This window comes from Cervus elaphus, chromosome 15, assembly GCF_910594005.1.
Source record: "Cervus elaphus chromosome 15, mCerEla1.1, whole genome shotgun sequence".
Taxonomy (NCBI): domain Eukaryota; kingdom Metazoa; phylum Chordata; class Mammalia; order Artiodactyla; family Cervidae; genus Cervus; species Cervus elaphus.
The window spans coordinates 8,060,784-8,079,367 of NC_057829.1; the positions used below are offsets into that span (position 1 = coordinate 8,060,784).

General features: G+C 41.1%; 1 protein-coding gene across 1 annotated transcript in view; it reads right to left on the reverse strand.

Annotated features, from left to right (window-relative positions):
• Positions 1–1,920: 1,920 nt before the first annotated feature.
• MAP3K21 (mitogen-activated protein kinase kinase kinase 21) overlaps positions 1,921–18,584 on the reverse strand; it is a 56,013-nt gene continuing 39,349 nt past the window's right edge. Inside the window, exons 6-10 of the mRNA XM_043926225.1 lie at positions 11,745–11,867; positions 9,608–9,758; positions 9,119–9,216; positions 6,276–7,067; positions 1,921–4,365 (exon numbers count right to left, since the gene is read on the reverse strand). Of these exons, the coding sequence (XP_043782160.1) occupies positions 3,938–4,365; positions 6,276–7,067; positions 9,119–9,216; positions 9,608–9,758; positions 11,745–11,867 (1,592 nt within the window). The 3' untranslated portion in view covers positions 1,921–3,937. The remainder of the gene's footprint in view (positions 4,366–6,275; positions 7,068–9,118; positions 9,217–9,607; positions 9,759–11,744; positions 11,868–18,584) is intronic.

Sequence of the window (18,584 nt, forward strand, 5' to 3'; positions counted from 1 at the left end):
AAAACAACCATTGAACAGAATCCTACTTTTATCTGAGTTGATCTATTAGATATGAAGTTTGTAGTACTTTCATTTTACAATTACTTAGGAAGTATCCCACCATATGACACTGTTAAGAACTCATCCATTTCCATAAAACACTGATAGAAAACTATAAAACATTTCTAGAATTAAAATTTTTTTTCTTAATATCTTGACCACCCACATGGAATATGGGATCTTAGTTCCCTGGCCAGGGATTGAACATGCCCCTGCTTTGGAAGCTCCAAGTCTCAACCACTTGACCACCAGGGAGAACCCTAGAATTTTGAACTTTTTGATGAGTGAAAAATTACCTTAACTTTGGATTCCATTTACAAAGTCACCCTTCAGATGTCTCCATCTTCTATACTATATGACAGCAGTGAACAGGTAAATGTTGGTGGGTCTTTGGAAGTTTATCATATTTCTCTGCCTGTTTCATATCTAATAAAATAGGGATACTACTACCTCCCTCACAAACTCTGCTAAAGAGAATTAAAGGAAGTGTCTTACATGGCACCTAGGAGAGGTCTTAACACTTAGCAGCTATACAATAGATGTTACATTTTTCTCCCTCTTAAATGATAGTTTGTTGCCTTGATCTGCATGAAATGCTTCTTTCCTAATTCACCCAAGTCTTTATTGCCTACCAAGAATCACCAGATGTTAGATTGTTTTTTGAAATTCTTCTGATTTAAACATGCTAATAATGAACACGTCTCATTAACCACATCCCTCTAGCATCAACTGATATTTACTTCATACAGTAATTCACTCTGCCAAAACGTGCCTTCTGAAAAGCTAGTTGCAAAATTCTCACAGTGGAATTAAATACGTTTCAATGCACATGTAAACCAAACAACATTTGAAATAAAGCATTTCATTATACTTTAAAAAAGATATTTAATCCCATGGTTCATTTCATGATCCTTCCATTTAATCAATTTAGCAGGTTAATACCTGGCTTATTAATAATCTTATTAACATACTTTCCCTTATTGAATAAAAAATAAACTATTACAAACTAGTCGCAATCATCAGGAGTAGACCAAAGCCACTGAGCAAATAGATAAACTATAAAAAAAAGTTTATTAAAAAAATAGACAACATATGTAAACATCTTTTTCAGTCACAAAGCTTCATAATACAGCATACCAGGCCCAGGCCTCAAATCTCTGCAGTGGGAGCACCGTAATTGTTGACTAATAAGAATCAGTTTAATTTATCTTTCAGTGAGTTATTAGGTCTATATGAAAATAAATAACCAGATTCTGCTAAGTATACTAATATACATAGAAAATCACAGATGTACAGTGGATCTCAGCAAAAAATAACTATCTGCAGTAACATGTGAGATTGAGTCCTTTTATCATAATTGTCTTTTTAATATAGCTTCATTTCTAAATTCATAATGTAAAGTTGACTGAATAAAGCCAAACAGGAACAGAGTAGAGGAACCAGACAGATGGACACCCATCACTCCCCACCCTCACATGCCATGCCACGCACATGCCACACACACACGCCACACACACCTGCCACCCTCACATGCCACACCACACACACATGCCACACACACATGCCACACCACACACATGCCACACACACAAAGACACACACAAAGACACACACATGACATGCACACATGCCACACCACACACACATGCCATGCCACACACACAAAGACACACACATGGCACGCACACACGCCATGCCATACACACATGCCAAAGACACACACATGCCACACACACATGCCACACAAAGACACACACATGCCACACACACATGCCACACCACACACACATGCCACACCACACACACATGCCACACACACATGCCACACCACACACACACAAGGCACACCACACACACATGCTACGCCACACACACATGCCACACAAAGACACACACACCACACACATGCCACACCACACACACATGCCACACACACACAAATACACACAGGGTTTTGGTAGAAGCAAAATTGAAAACATAATTTCTATATTTCATGTTTCATGTATTACTGTAGGCACATATTTCCTTTACTTTTAGCTGGAAGTTACATGCCCCCAAGTGACTGAGTATGAAGTAGTCAACCATAGTTTCAAGTGTGATACAATTTTGAGGAAACCAAATCTGTTACATAATTCAACAGCCACCCCAAAGGGAAGTCAAATCACAGAATGGACCATAACACAACAAAATGTAATTAAGTACCTGAGATTTTGCTGCAAGAATCTTAAATACAAGACTGTTCTCTTTAGGGCAAAATGCGCTTATATTAACATAATCCTTTCATGCCCTGTTCTTTATTTGCTGGGGCATACTTATTAGATGACTAAGATGTTCCAAAATGGCTAAATAATACAATTTTACTTTTTAAAAATCTACTATAGGTAGATATTTTATCACACTTGATTTAATTTAAATTGCTGACCTTTCAATTATTCAGTAACTTTTAACCAAGGAAAAATTTTAAATGAAGTATCAAGTAATATTTGCAATTAAAGTTTTTCACTGTATGGAAAATTTAAGATAGTTATTATCTGTCATCTGAATAATCATATTCTAATGATTAGCATAATATATTTAACAGAAGAACCCAGATAATTTACCAAGTTCCTGGATAGCCATTTCATAGCTTAATAACTCAGTAGTCTATTTGTAGCATATCTGTATAATTCATAAAAGTGACTCATAAAATAATTTTAAATCATTTAAAAATCTGATCTGCTATCCAAAGATTCATTTTATAAATCCACATCTAAAAATAATCTATAGTTCTCCTTTCTATGACATCAACTTATCTCACCCAGCAGATATCTAACATTTATCCACAATTAAGTGAAATGTGAAATAACTATTATTTGAAAATACTTAAATTCTAACATACTGCTGTTTCTTGACTTTGCAGTGTTTCTCACTGACTGTATTTGAGGTTACTGGGATGATTATGCATTTAAATAGAGAAAATAAAAATTAAATGACATCAATGTTTACAATGCATGACACAATTAATTTTTAAAAACCCCATGGCAAAAGGAAAATTTTTACACTTCTGGATGCCAAATCAATGGCTACTGCTGACAGGGGACCTTTTTCACAGGGAGAACCCACAGGATAATGTGTCTCAACTGTACACAGTATGGTCTAAGTCAAATGTTAATGACTGATTTGTTTTAAATCTATTTTGGAGTTCCAATGGATAAAATTTTTTAAAGTTACATTCATCAAAACTTTCATAAATTACATTCAGTAAAACTTTCTCAAAGAGAGAAACATTGCATATTTTAGATGAGATTTGGACATACTTGTGCATTATAAGCCTATTGCTGAACTTAAGTAGCTTAAATAGGACTCTGCATCTATTCTAGTTATCAAATTTTTAAAAACAGACACCTTTACTCACTAATATCACATTATTCTTGGCTTTTGTTGCACAAGTAACAAAAGAAAAGAAAGAAATGAAGAAAAAAAAGGGAAAGGAAAATAGAAAATGAAGGAAGGCAACAGGAAGAAAGGAAACAAAAATGGCACACTCACAATTTTTGTGTTGTGGGGTCGCCAGGAGTCAGACACGACTTAGCGACTGAACAACAATACCAGAAAAGAATATAAATGGGAAAAAAAGCATTTAGAGTTGTGCTTAAACACAGATTCACTTTGTTGTGCAGTTCTTGCTTTATAGTATTGTAGTATTTCAAGTTGCTAGGTAAGAATCCAGTGGACAAACAATATAGTCAGCCAACAGCAATGACTTCCATTTCTGGAGAAGTTAAGACATCCATTACTATTTCAGTAACACGGCCACAGCTTTGAAAACACAGCAGCATGAAACAATTAAAAGGTAGACACCTTGTTTTCATTTGTTCACCTTAAAAAAACAAAAAGAAATGCTTGAACAAGAAGGCACTTAAGACAGAAATTCTTTCTCGAGTTCGTGCAGAGACGGTCGGCTCACTCTGCCTCTCACCCTGCACAGAGGCGCCGTGCGGTCCCGGCTCTGGCCTTCCACGTCGGTGTCCAGTAAGGAGGGCACGTGGGGCTGAGTCCTCTTCTTGGGGCCGAGAGGACAGCTGTGGGCTGGTCCTGGACCACCCACTGCAGGGCCAGCCTGTGAGGGCTGAGGCTCTGTGCTCGGCAGGAAGGCCTGCAGGGCACCTCCTCGGCTTCTTAGAGGGGGTGGGCGAGGCAGTGGCACCATATGGATAGCTCTTTGCTTCTCAGGTGGGACCTCACTTGGCAGGTCACTGGGAGGTCCAGACAGGGAGGGGGGCATCCCCCAAACCCACTCAGGAGGCAGTTCAGAGGCTCCGGGGGCTGAGATGAGAGCTGCACCAGCTGGCAAAGAGAGTGTGTGATTAGACAGTGACATTGAAGACGATGGATAGCAAGGAAAATAAACTGGGTGACTTCACTGAGGTGACCACCTTAAGTAAGCTTTGACAAAAGAACCTGAGCACAAACCTTACTTTACAAACTGTTAGGATATAAGGTTTGTTTTTATTGAAAAGCACCTCAAAGTTGGAAAGATTGCTTGAATCTATGGAAACTACAGCTGTAAAGAGCTAAATCATCATCAGATACTCGGAACAATGATCATTAAAACTGTTTAATAAACAGGATAGATTTCAGAATGGGATTAGACTGGACTAAAATTAAGGCGTAAAATGATGGTGAATATGACTGAATTCACTTTCAGGTGATAATTTGAAAAAATTAATGAAAATAAGGAAGCAGCTATGTTTCTACATGTTACACCTTCCCTGTTTTGTTCTGAAGAACTGACTTATTACCACTCTTGTTGTTTAGTTGCATCCGGCTCATTGCAACCCCACGGACTGTAGCCTGACAAGTTTCTCTGTCCATGGGATTTCCCAAGCAAGAATGCTGGAGTGGGTTGCCATTTCCTCCTCCAGGGGGTCTTCCTGACCCAGGGATTGAACCCAGGTCATTTGCATTGGAAGGGGGATTCTTCACTGCTGAGCCACCAGGGAAGCCCTATTACCACTCTGCTACTGCTACTGCTAAGTCACTTCAGTCGTGTCCGACTCTGTGCGACCCCATCCCTGGGATTCTCCAGGCAAGAATACTGGAGTGGGTTGCCATTTCCTTCTCCAACGCATGAAAGTGAACAGTGAAAGTGAAGTCGCTCTGCTGCTACTGCTAAGTCACTTCAGTCGTGTCCGACTCTGTGCGACCCCATCCCTGGGATTCTCCAGGCAAGAATACTGGAGTGGGTTGCCATTTCCTTCTCCAACGCATAAAAGTGAAAAGTGAAAGTGAAGTCGCTCTGCTGCTACTGCTAAGTCACTTCAGTCGTGTCCGACTCTGTGCAACCCCATCCCTGGGATTCTCCAGGCAAGAACACTGGAGTGGGTTGCCATTTCCTTCTCCAAGTCGCTCTAGCAGATAACTATTGGCTTTAAATTAAGGAAAAAAGTTCTTATGGGATTATCGTGGTGGGATTTCACCATGTGCAATTATAAATTACTAATACTTTATTGCCTCATAAAAGAGCAATAAACCAATTTATTTAAAGACAATGAAAAATAATATGAGAAAAATTGTGCCTACTTGTAGCACACCTAAAGAGATAAAGGAAAAGATAAAGCACATGGAAGTAGCTTCAGTTTTAATACACTTTATAACCAATCCCAGCATAACATTTTATGATCTAAAAAGCATTTTTCATATGCATTATCTCACTTAATCCTCATGATTTATATCTGATGTGATTGTATTCACATTTACATACAAAAGAAATAGTAGTTAATCCCCACATAGCATCTACTGTCCATTTGATTTTTATACCCCCTGAACTCAATCTCAACATGACTGGACAGTGAAGTCAGGGGATGCGGAAGACGTGGTACCACAGGGGAAGTAGGACAACCAGTTTCAGCAGCAGCTCTCCCATTAATTATTGGTTCAGACTTTGTCAAATGATTGTCTTCCTAACATGAGGGGCTTAGAGCAGTTATTCTCCACATGCTCGCTCTGCTTTAATATGCTATTAAGTATTTAAGTTTAGTTGTATTTTCCCCAGAATCTAAATGATAGTTAAGGTCAAATCAAAGAATAAAATGAAATGAAAGTCAAATGAAAGGGTAAAATGCAAAGATCTCTGTAAAGAGTGAAAACAGAGTTGTAAATGTAATCGCGTGGAAAAGAGAATCAGAGAGTCATAGAGTTTCACGGTCCAGTCTCCGCAGCGGTGTCTGGTACTGTCAGCCGTGAACGCAGCCTACCTGGGGGCCGGGGAGCGCTTCCGTCAGACATGGTCCTGCGGTGACGAGCCGCTCTCTCTCTGGAAGCAGCAGCGTGAGACGCTGCCGTCCCCCCACGTGTCAGCTCCGCGAAGGAGGGAGGCAGGTTTCCGCACCCGTCACGGCTGGTCTCCAGTCCGGGCGCGGGGGCGCACTTCCGGCCCCTCCCTCCAGAGGCAGCGCAGGGGTCTGGGGTGGGCGCCCGAGGGGCACAGGAGACGTGCGTGCTGCTCTCGAAGGAGTCTTCGCCGGCCGCCTGCAGCAGGCACTTGGTGGAGAGGGAAGGCGCCGACAGGAGGTTTGCAGTGGTGGACGGTGGGAGTGAGAGGGTGCTGCCGGCTCCCTCGCCCAAGGCCAGCAGCCTTGGGGCAGGGCTGGCACTGCGGCGGGACTTCGGTGCCCGCTGGAAGATGCCTTCACGTTTCTTCCTGTCTTCCTTAGGCAACGGGTCTTCAGGAGCCTGTGCTTTTGAGAGCTCCCTTATGTCCAGGCCCAGGGCCACCGATGCCAGCAGCATGGTGCAGCCGTACAGAGCGGACTCCGTTTTCTTTCTCTGGGGGGATCTGCTCAGACTGTTTGGAGGGCTCCCCTGAGGAGTGTCGGCAGCAGGGCTCACTGGGGTTCCCTCCTCCCAGCTTTCGGGTTCCACTGGGTTCTCTCTCTGGCCATCTTTCCAAAGAGGTAGATCGATGTAGGCCTGAGTTGGCGATTTTATCTGCTTTGGTTTTCTGTGTTCCAACCCGTCAGGGGCAAGTTTTGGCTCTTCACAAGCACCTACAGAGAAGGATAAACACACACGCTATGACCATTTTACAGCAAAAACCATGAAAACTACATTGTAAAACAAAGCTGAAATCTAATAAATACATATTCTACATTATGACACATGGAGTCCTTTTCTGTTTAGCAAATGGTTCGTCCAGGAGGATCCTGCAGAAGGGGTATCCAGGGTGCTATGACTCAGGCTCCCTGCAGAAGAGCCGGCAAGCAGGGGCATTTGCAAGCCCTGAAACCAAGGTAAACATGATCAATATCTGCATAAGATCATATCGTGCTTTTGGGAGTCACTTAGGCATTTGAGAGATGCTGAATGCTTGCTAGGCACCAGGCACTGGGAGGACAGTGGTGAACACAGATAAACTTTTTGGCTTTGAGTTGACATTCTAATTTGCAGGTGATGAAGAACACATACATTATGGGTTCCATGCAGACAAATAAGAATTTTAGGTTAAGAGTGATGAATAGGGAGAGAGGTTCAAGAGGGAGGGGACATAGGTAGAGCTATGACTGATTCATGTTGATATATGATAGAAGCCAATACAATATTGTAAAGCAGTTATCCTCCAATTGAAAATAAATAAATTAAAAAAATTAAAACAAAACCAAAAAACGTTATGGGCAAAATGGAGCAACAAAATAAGGCCGCTTGAATCTTCTGGCTTGTGTCACTTTTACCCTACCATATTTTTCTGCATTTCCTTTGTGTGCTTTTGCGTGCTTTTCTTTCTTGAAGAATTAAAGAAAAATCTGCCTCATGATTAAAAAAAACAAAACAGTGATAAATAAATAAAAACGGGTACTGAGGTAGAGGGCTGGGGTGACATACTTCAGCTGAGGTGGTCAGGGAAGGCTTTCCGGAAATGCTTGAGCTGAGACATAAACTCATAGAAGGACCAGGCCACACAGATGGGAGGTGGGAGGGGGCCTTCAGGCAGGACAGACAGTGTAAGCCCTTTGCTCATTGACCCTTCCAATGAACTACAGGGTTAACTTTGTGCAGACCCACCTGGGTCAGCCACATAAATCCTTTGACTTCCTCCAACTGTCCTGTGGAGGAGTTATTAATAGGATCAAAATATTCTAAGAAAGAATAAAAACATTAAAAAAAAAAGGCAGGAGGACTATCCAGTCACAAATAATGAAACATGTACTGTAGAAATAACAGCCTTGTTACTATTAATTGCCCTTCATGACTCCTCAAATGACATTTGATGATGCACTGCAGTATATAGAGAGAACCTCTTGCCTAGAGTCAGCGCACAGTAACCAATCTGGTGTCAGAAGGTGCTCTGAATCCAGGATTCAGAGGGGACCTGCCTCTGTTTACCTCAATGTTTACGCAGATATTTATGCTGAAACCACATGGTTGTGATAACACAGAAGAAGAAAACTAAACATGAACAGTGAGTGATAAGGTGTGTGTAAAATTGAACATAGCACTGATAATAAATCCAATACGTTTATACCATGTTTGGATAAAGCATCTTTCCTTTCATCACAGTATCAAAGAGCTGTCTTAAGTTGTTGAGGGTAAAGACCAATTTTGTCTTCTTTGATGATAGCCACCATTGAAGGTTTTCAACAGCTACCATATCTCTTCAGTCTTTTAATATCTGAACACTGAACAGGAATGTTGAATATTGAAAGCAATGATGACTTACTTAAATTAGAGATTCCAAAGTAACACTCTCCAGCAGTAGTTTTCCACAGCTAACTAGCTTGACAATATTTTATCATGTTGTGGGGTGGGAATATAACCTCAGTAAAATTTCAGGGTGCCTACATTTTCATATTTACTATTTCCTATACTCAATTAATTTGGATGTATCTAATAAATTACACTAATTTTTCTGGTAAAGAATAGGAGTTACAAATTCCTAGTAAACAGTGTGGAGCCTAATGACCACTCTCCGCCACGAAGCCTGCCAGGACAGAAGGTAAGTTTTGAGGTCAGTATACCCCACTGCTACTCTGATGCTGCTAACCCTTCTGACATCACTTCTAGGGCACTCAGATGCTAAGTCTGTTCCCTGAAACCCATTTACCTGGCTGGTCCACAAATAATGAAGCCAATGGCATGGTTTTCTGATTTTTTATTAATATGGTTGACCAAGGACTGTTGCCATCTGAGAGAGGTCTTATTCTACAAGAGAAAAATGTTTATTTTGGTATAATAGAACCACATGAAACACAAATTAGGTTGGTAAATACACAGTAACCAAATTTTTAGGTGGTAAAGAGGACACATTTGGATTCCGTGTTTTACGGAGCTAACAAAGTGCCAATAAAACCTTAACACGAGACAGAAAAAACACTTTAAAATGCTTAACCAAATAATAAGTAATTTAGTGTGATAAGCTCGTTCTAGAAGTTAACTTACTATTCAGGTATCTTTCTATTACTCTGACTGCTTTTTAAAAGGTAAGTCTGGCCAATGCAACATTTAAAAGGCCCCAGTAAAAAAATAAATGAATAAAAAAGCAGTGCTCCGTGTCACAGTGCAGACTGAAATACCGCCAATGTCACACATGTACCTTTCTTTGCAATCAGTTCTTTCTTTCATTTGAATCGAATTTGGACCCCAGGTACAACCCTTTTTCTTGAAATTCCTTTTTATATCTTCAAATTCTTCTTGTCGACAGACGGTGTTTCTGCCCCAAGTTTTATTGCTTTCATCTGAGGTCACTAAACAGAGAGCATCACTCATTAACCAATTACAATTTCTTTAAGTTTTAGGATGAATCAAATCAGTTGTAAAACTATCTTACTCAAAGTGTATAGATGATTGAGAAACATGAAAACAATGAAGAAATTACTTCTTTCACCCTACTCAAGGCAAACGTCTGTCTCTAAATGTAATAGAAAAGTAAAAGATACAAATTTGAGGTAGCCATAAAGGGCTGATTATTTCTTTATCTATGCATTTAACATGATGCGATAGTTAGGATTTCATTTTACTTGGGAGAAAAAAAAGAAAGGCAAATTGAACATTTTAACCAAATCAAAGTTTAAAACTTAAGGAACAAAGGTCTATTTTGAAACTGTAATTTCAGCCACTATTTCATTAGTCATCACAACTATTTGGCTACAATTACCTTTTAAAATCTGAACACATGCAAGTTTTCCCACATCTTGCCTTATTTCATTCCCCTGTGGGGAGGTTTACACTCACGTCTGACCTCCACCTGTTGCTGACACACGTGTGACACAACCGCCTCCTCCCCCAGCCCCTCTCTGCTTGGGAATCCTGGGGAGCGTGGCTGTGGTTACTACACACTTAGAAAACAATCCTGTCACACGCCAGAGGTCCTAGAAACACAGCTGAAAACATTATGACATGTCTACACAGGGGGTAAAAATACACACTTCAGGTCTAACTGAAACTTGCACGGCTTGATGAATTAGTTTATGTATTTTTTCCACTAGGCTGAACACACTAAAAGCAAATACTAAGTGGTATTTTGAAGGACAGATCTTCCTCGACTTATGATGGGGTTACATCCCAATAAACCATCGTAAGTTGAAAATGTAGTTAATACACCTGACCTACCAAACATGGCTTAGCCCAGCCCACCTTAAATGTGCTCATGTACCGCCATGGCTGATTCACGTCAATGTATGGCAGAAACCACTACCATACTGTAAAGTAATTAGCCTCCAATTAAAATAAATTAATTTTAAAAAATGTGCTTAGAAGAGTTACTGTGTTTGCTTAGTTGCCAAGTTGTGTACGACTCTTTGGTGACCCTATAGACTGTAGCCCTCCAGGCTTTTCTGTCCATGGGATTTCCCAGGCAAGAATACTGGAGTGGGAGGCCATTTCCTTCTCCAGGAGATCTTTCCGATCCAGGGAATGAACCCGCGTCTCCTGCATGGCAGACAGATTCTTTACCATCTGAGCCACCTGGGAAACCCGCTTAGAACAGTCACACTGGTCTATAGTTGGGCAAAATCATCGAATGCAAAGCCTATTTTATAATAAAGTTAAATATCTCATGTAACTGATGGAATCCAGTAGTGAGAGGGAAAAACAGAGCGGCTGTGAGTATATGGCTTATTTCTCCTCATGATGGCGGGGCTGACTGGGAGCCCAGCATCTTGAGAGAGAAGGGTGCCTTGCATCACTCCCCAGGAAGAAATCAAAATTCAAAGCATGGTTTCCACTGAATGTGAATCAGTTTAAAACCATCGTAAAGTCAAAAAACCCTAAGTCAAATTACCATAACGTGGGGGGCCATGTGCAGTAGGTTGGTCAATACACACCAAATGAGAGCTAAATCCCCAAAAGCAGAATACTGTTTTCTTTACAAAACAACTGGAAGTAACCCCAAATTCTGGATTTCAGTTTTCAAAATATCCACAAGTATGCTACTGATGTAATTAGGTTATACAAACGTCGCAGGTACAGGCTTCACAACATGTCTCGAGATCTCATTTGAGTTTCTACTCTGTGGCCTGGTAACGTCACCAATTGTGCGGAGTCAAAAAATCATTTACTGTGAAAATAAGAAAATTAGACTAAGAAGAAAATTTTGATTTCCAAATAGTTATGATACCTCCTGTGTTTCATATGCTTAGAAACCAGTTATAAAAACATGTCTGCTTAAATTGAATCCAAGTCCACCAGTGACAGAAACCCACCCAGAAGACCCCAAGGCGGGCAGAGCTTACGCTGTATCGCTCGGAGCCGGGGGATCACCGTGGGGCTGCTGGGCGGGCTGGAGCTGCTGCTCTGCAGACTTCTTCGTTTGTCCAAGTTGGGGGACGCCTGCACCGTTATTTTGTGCTGGAAGTCTGTTGGACATGGGGAAAAGAATGAGAACTGAGATTTGAGGGTGTTAGGTGGTTTTCAGAGCCCCGTCTTTGGTATGTGGCAGTAAAAGCAGAAACTGCCAGGCAGTAAGAATACGGTATGTCTCAGAGTCTGTTCCTGGTTTCTTTCTTCTCTTTCATTCAGGTCCATAAATAATGACTCAGAATCTTGGCACAGGAGGCAGCACACTGGGACGCACATACTCAGAAGGAAATGAACTATTAGTGAGTGTCTGCAGGACCCAGCAGTCTTCCGGGAAAAAGAGCTCTCCCTGCGTTCAGGCCGACACAGTCGACAGGAAACTGAAAGAGGAGACAGCCTGGGTTAAACGTGCCCCGGTTCTGTCACTGACTGTGGACCCCAGCCCGGCAGGGCGCCTCTTGGAGCCGCTTTCCTCGGCCTTTGGCTGGCACGGCAGACACCACCGCGGGGCTGCTGTGGTGATTAAAGCAGAAACCCTCCTCACGTGGGGTTCAGAGCATGCTGCCCCAACGCTTGCTCCTCTGTGGTGTTGTTTAGCCACTCGGTCGTGTCCAGCTCTTTGTGACCCCGTGGACTGTAGCCTGCCAGGCTCCTTTGCCCATGGGATTTCCCAGGCAAGAACACTGGGGTGGGTTGCCATTTCCTCCTCCATGGGATCCTCCTGACCCAGGGATCAAACTCCAGGCAGATTCTTTACCACGGAGCCACTCAGGAAGCCACATTTACTCCTTAACCTGTTACATTTCTACAAGATGGTTCACTCTTCATCAACCTAGCATGGAAATATTCAGGTCTGGTTTTTTTTTTTTTGGGTATTCATTTCCTTATGCAGGCTCCCATGTCACAGAAACTTATATTAAACACATTTTTATGCTTTTCCCCTATTGATTTGGCTTTGTCAGTTTCATCTTCAGACCCAGTTAGGGTCAGCCTAAAAGTTAAAAGCATTTTGTGGCTAAGGTACCTACAGATGATGGTTATTATTATCTAACTGTGATACAGTCATGCCAGACGAAATGCCAAGAACTATGGGAACATATGAAAGAAAAGTAATATTACCAGAGGAAAGAAAACTTTGTAAACTGTCAGAAAAAGTATTGAAAACTTAGAAGCAGGAAAAAGAAATGAATGGGTATTCTTTCATCATGGTGTCAAGCTTAACCTCTGACTAATTTCATATTGATGGGGCTATTTTTACAACTCAGTAGAGACAGAGGTTAACTTGTAGATTTAGTCTGGTGATGATGCAAATAATTTTTGCCTGGTGTGAAAGAAAATCCCAAAGGTTATTATTTATTGCCATATTGGGCATTAACCAAGTTTGTATGTAGCCTAGCAATCGAATGCTAAGATTTCTTTATTAAATTGACCATAAATACTAAGCTCCTCAAATTCCCATGTGAACCAGTTTTAACTGGTTCCCCATTAATATTAATTAATCAATATTATTAATTAAATAAATCTTTGACATGTTCGTTTTCCATTTGCAAGAAAGCTATAATTTACCTTATTGTATAAAATAATTATACTTTCAAGAAGCACATGCTATTGAATGAGGAGTTCGAATTTGGTAGACAAGACAGCTATCCAATTACTCATGTTAGAAATCTGAAGCTTTCCTTGATATTGTGTTCTCCCTAACCTTCCACATCCAATCAAACACAAAATATCTTGTAAATTCTGTTCTGTAGTCTTCTTAGAACTATTGTTGAGAAATTTCTATTCCAGGTTCTGGAGTCAGCAAACTCCACATGTGAAGCCCAACTTACCACTTACTAGCCACATGAATTTGTGGAAAGTGACTTCATCTCTGTAAGTCACAGCATCTTCATTGACAAAAATGGAAAAAATAATGATTCCCACTTCTCAGGACAGTTAGGAAAACTTAAATACAAAGAAGTCAGAAAGTACTTGGGCTTCCCAGGTGGCTCAGTGGTAAAGAATCTTTCTGCCAATGCAGGAGACTCGGGTTCCATCTCTGGAGGAGGAAATTGGCAACCCACTCCAGTATTCTCTCCTGGGAAATCCATGGACAGAGGGGCCTGGTGGGCCATAGTCCATAGGTCGCAAAAGAGCTGGACGTGACTGAGTGACTAAGCAAGTAAGCATAAAAAATACTTAACACACATTAATGACACTTCCTGTTCTATCTCCACCACCACCATTTCACGCTGAGACTGCTCCAATCCTTTGGTCTATCATCTTCCAGCAACTCCACTTGAGCCCTCTGATCTACCTCACAACAGCCAGAGGCCTGCTTGCTTATTTATTTGTGGCTGTGAGGGTCTCTGCTGCAGCATGGACGCAGTAGTTGTGGCACACAGGCTTAGATGCTCCGAGGCACGGGGGATATTAGTTCCGCAACCAGGGGTTGAACCCACATCCCCTGCACTGGAAGGCAGATTCTTAAACCACTGGACCACCAGGGAAATCACAAGGTACATGCTTGTCATTTCCTGCTTAAAGTCCTTTGAAGGGTTCTCATCATTCTTAAAATTATAGGTTGAAATCATAACATCCCCTCTAATTCCTTGCAAATCTGATCTGGGTTGTTTGTGCCACCCATCACTCACCATGGTCTAGACCAGGGGACAGCAGGCTTTTCCTAAGAAGTGCCACCCAGTAAATATTGCAGTTCCTATGAGCCACATGGTCTGCCGACGGAGCGGGAAAGCATTCCAACAAAAACAAAGGCGTGTGTTCCAATGCAACGTTGCTATGGACGCTGCAGTTTACCTTTCCTGGAAGATTCATGGGTCAGAAAATCTTCTTTTCTAGTATTTAAAGTGTATAAACCGTTCTTAGTTTGTGGGCTACAGGAAAGAGGTGGGAGGCTGAATTTGGACCAGCAGGTACAGTCAAAACGGTCTTTTTTCAATTCCTCAAAGAAACGAAACTTCTTCCCATGTGCTTCCTGCCTGTTCTTTGGCTTCCCTTCATATTTGGTGGGGCTTCCTAGGTGGCTTAGTGGTAAAGAATCTGCCTGCCAATGCAAGAGATGTGGGTTTGATCCCTGGTTGGGTCAGGAAGATCCCCTGGAGTAGAAAATGGCAACCCACTCCAGTATTCTTGCCTGGGAAATCCCATGGGCAAAGGAGTCTGATGTGCTATAGTCCATGGGGTTGCAAAAAGTCCAACATGACTGAGCATGCATGCCAGACCACATACTTGGCAGATTCCTACTTTGAGTCTCAATTTAAATTTTTATTCTTGGAGAAGCTATTTGTGATTGCCTTAGATCAGGAGACATCGCTCCACTAATCACTGTCATATGACTTTTCCTTCACAGTAGTTAATAATTACAGCCAAAACAAAAGAACATTTGTTTAATTATTAGCTTAAGACTCAGCCCCTCCAATACAATGTCAGTTCTCTATTGGGAGGGTTGTTAGTTGCCATCACTGCAGCATCTCCCCTAAATGGGCACAGAGCCATGCACAGGAAAGATGCTGAGCATATCTTTGCTGAATGAGTGTTTTCTCTGTTTGAGATTACAGTATTCACGAGCGCAGAGATCATGTTTTGAAGGCAATGCAGATGGAAGTGAAGTGCCAGATGGGAGCTCTGTGCCCCTACCATCTAAGAAAGAATGATCTGACCAGGCAAAGCGGCTTAAGAAAGGGAAAGAATTGATGCAAGAAAACAGTTCATCAGAACAGACTAGTTCTAACTGAACTAGGGGGAAGGGAAATAAGTAGGAAAAGAAAGAAACATTCTCACCCAAAGATATGAAACAATTTAGAGTGAAGAGCTTTATAAAGGTTCAGCTAGCCTGGTGGCTCAGTGGTAAAGAATCCAGCTGCAATGCGGGAGCTGCAGTAAATGTGGGTTCGATCCCTGGGTCAGGAAGATCCCCTGGAGGAGGAAATGGCAACCAACTCCAGTATTCTTGCCTGGAAAATCCCATGGACAGAGGAGCCTGGTGGGCTACAGTCCACGGGGTCACAAAGAGTCAGAAACAATTGAGCACATATAAGCACATGGAAGTTTTTATAGCGAGAGGAGCCTGCAGCCCAGAGTAGAAGGCATGCATGCACTTGCAGGCCTCAGAACTAGAATAACAGAACCAGGCCAGAGCATCTGAATGGAAAACCACGAAGAACAAGTGATGGGAGAAGAGACGACAGGCACAGGTCAGGGAGCCAAAACAGAACGTTTTAAGGCCAAGGGTAGTTGCAAAGGCACAAGACTGGATCTTAATAATTACTAAGATTGAGAGTGCTTCTGGTCTTCTGAAAAAAACCAAATACTTGTACTCAGGGGAAAAAAAGAGCACTCTGTGCTTTAAACATAACAAAACATTCTTTACGATAAACATCCTGTTCCTTTGAAACAGAGAAAGGTTGATTCTGTCCCAGTTACAGATGGAGGAAAACTCAGGCTGAACTGTTAAGGGGTCCTGGTTGATGCCCAGTGTTTTCTGGACTGCTTGCTAGATCTGTTCTCAAGGTATCTGCTCACGGCAGGTTATCACGTGGTCCACAGGCTTTTGATTAAACCTGTATATTTTCACTGGCAATATTCATGTTTCATGAAGGACATTGACACGGCTCAGTGGGAATCCTCATTTTACACTAAAAGTTGCAGTATCCTTTGAAAAGTCCTTTTGGGGCTTCTGCCTTCTCTCCCTAGGCACGTACACATGCTTGCTCACATTCACGCATGCCAGACAGGTGAGTGTGGCAGGCCTCTGGCTCTTGTGAAGTGGTTGAAGTTAGAATACCCTGGCTTTAGAGACATACCAACTCCTGAAAGTTTCAAAACCTCTTTGATCTATTTTATATGTTCTAAAAATACAACTTGGGCTCAAAACAAACATAATACAGAAGGAGTGATATAAAGTGGTCACTGTATAAATGTATCTGCCACAACCATTCTTTCTCTCTCTACAAGTTCCAAGACTGTACACAATTTAATTTACCAACTCTTAGATTATGCTGCCTCATTGTATAAGCGTTCACCTTCCCTATTAGGTAGCTACGCAGGATTGTCAACAGGAATAATTACATTTGAGTTTTCCAGCAATAAATCATCCTAGCTATAAGTAGCCATAAGATGACAAGCTGCCATCTGTGATTATGAAGGACAAAATTACAATAATTAGATAATTATTCAAATTTAATAACAATTTTTTGAAAGAACTTTTAAGCAATGTTCTGGCTTGTCATCTGAATCATTCTCTAACCACCAAAGTGATTCTTTGCTTAACTCCACCTTTTTAGGAGGCTTAGGTGAGGATTTGGCTACTCTAGTCAAAAAGACAATCTAGGTTGATCTGTGTATATGTGTGTGTGTGTGTGAAAGTTGCTCACACACAATGCCCTTGTTACACTGGCTGACCAATTTTTCAAAACAATTAAAAAGAAAAGATAAGGGGGTATCTATGAAAATTATGAACCTTCAATTGCACCAGTTGAGTACACAATGCTAGTTGAAGGTTAACTGACCCCCAACCAGTTTAATTCCCAAACAGTACAGAAAGCTTGAAGGAAAAAATATCTCTTAGAATTCTTACCCTAAGGGAATACCTCCTACTAGGAGAACCTGATTTTTGCTCCCCATGCCTTGAGACCAGAGCTCTCTGGATTACTTATCTAGACCATCTCTTAAAAAAAAAAAAGGAATGAAGTCTTTTAAAATGTTCTTATTTTCAACTGTTATTTACTAATAGTGAGTTTTACTGGAACAAAACCAGAAATATAGACCAATGGAACAAGATAGAAAGCCCAGAGATAAGCCCATGCACCCATGGGTACCTTATCTTTGACAAAGGAGTAAGAATACACACTGGAGAAAAGACAGTCTCTCCAATAAGTGGTGCTGGGAAACACAGCTGTCCTACAAGAATGAAGTTAGAACTCTTCCTAATACCACACACAAAAATAAACTCAAAATGGATTAAAGATCTAAATGCAGGCATACATATTAAGAACCAGTTCGTAGGAGTCTCAGATACATTTCTAAGAAATTCTTTAAGCTAGATAGACATGGAAAAATTCCTGCAAAAGGGATTTAAGTAGTTTGTAGCTGGAAAAATAAGTTATATCACCCTCCAATCTGTCATCTACCAGCCGTTTCTTCCTTAATAATGTACCATGAAATAGTACTAAAATCTGGTAACTTAAAGAATTTTCTAACAGATCATAATATTGGAATCCACTAACTTCACTGAATGTAAGATACAAATAATTGCTTTCTCCACCAAGCAAAACTACTGAAGGAGAAAAATAATTGTTTTTATAGTTCTAATTCTTTTCTGTGGATCTTTGGATGTGTGTCCTACGTTGGGATACTGTGTAAGTAAACTCTGCGTGTTTGTGTTGGTGAGGTGGCTTGCAGAGTTGGGGGATTCTAATGAGTTTCCATAGAGGTACCGGTGTCACAGCGATGTAGCACCATCTTGTGGGCAGAGGAGGTAACTACCACCCTAAATTACAGAAACTGCATTTCATCCTTTAAAATGGATTAGGACTATAGCAATAGATTTTGAGGTTATGTTTTAACTAGAATCTTTTATTAAGTGGCACAAGGTAAAAAAAAATATGTGACTAAAATGACCCCTCTATTCTCAGAAACAGAAAAGGGAACTAGTACTATCCAGGAATGATACAAATCTAGCAAAAATATTCAAATATATTCACTTAGTGCTGAATAAATGCAAGGTACCAGCCAAGCAAAATTTGAGAAGAACCACCCCAGGGACCCTGTGATATTTT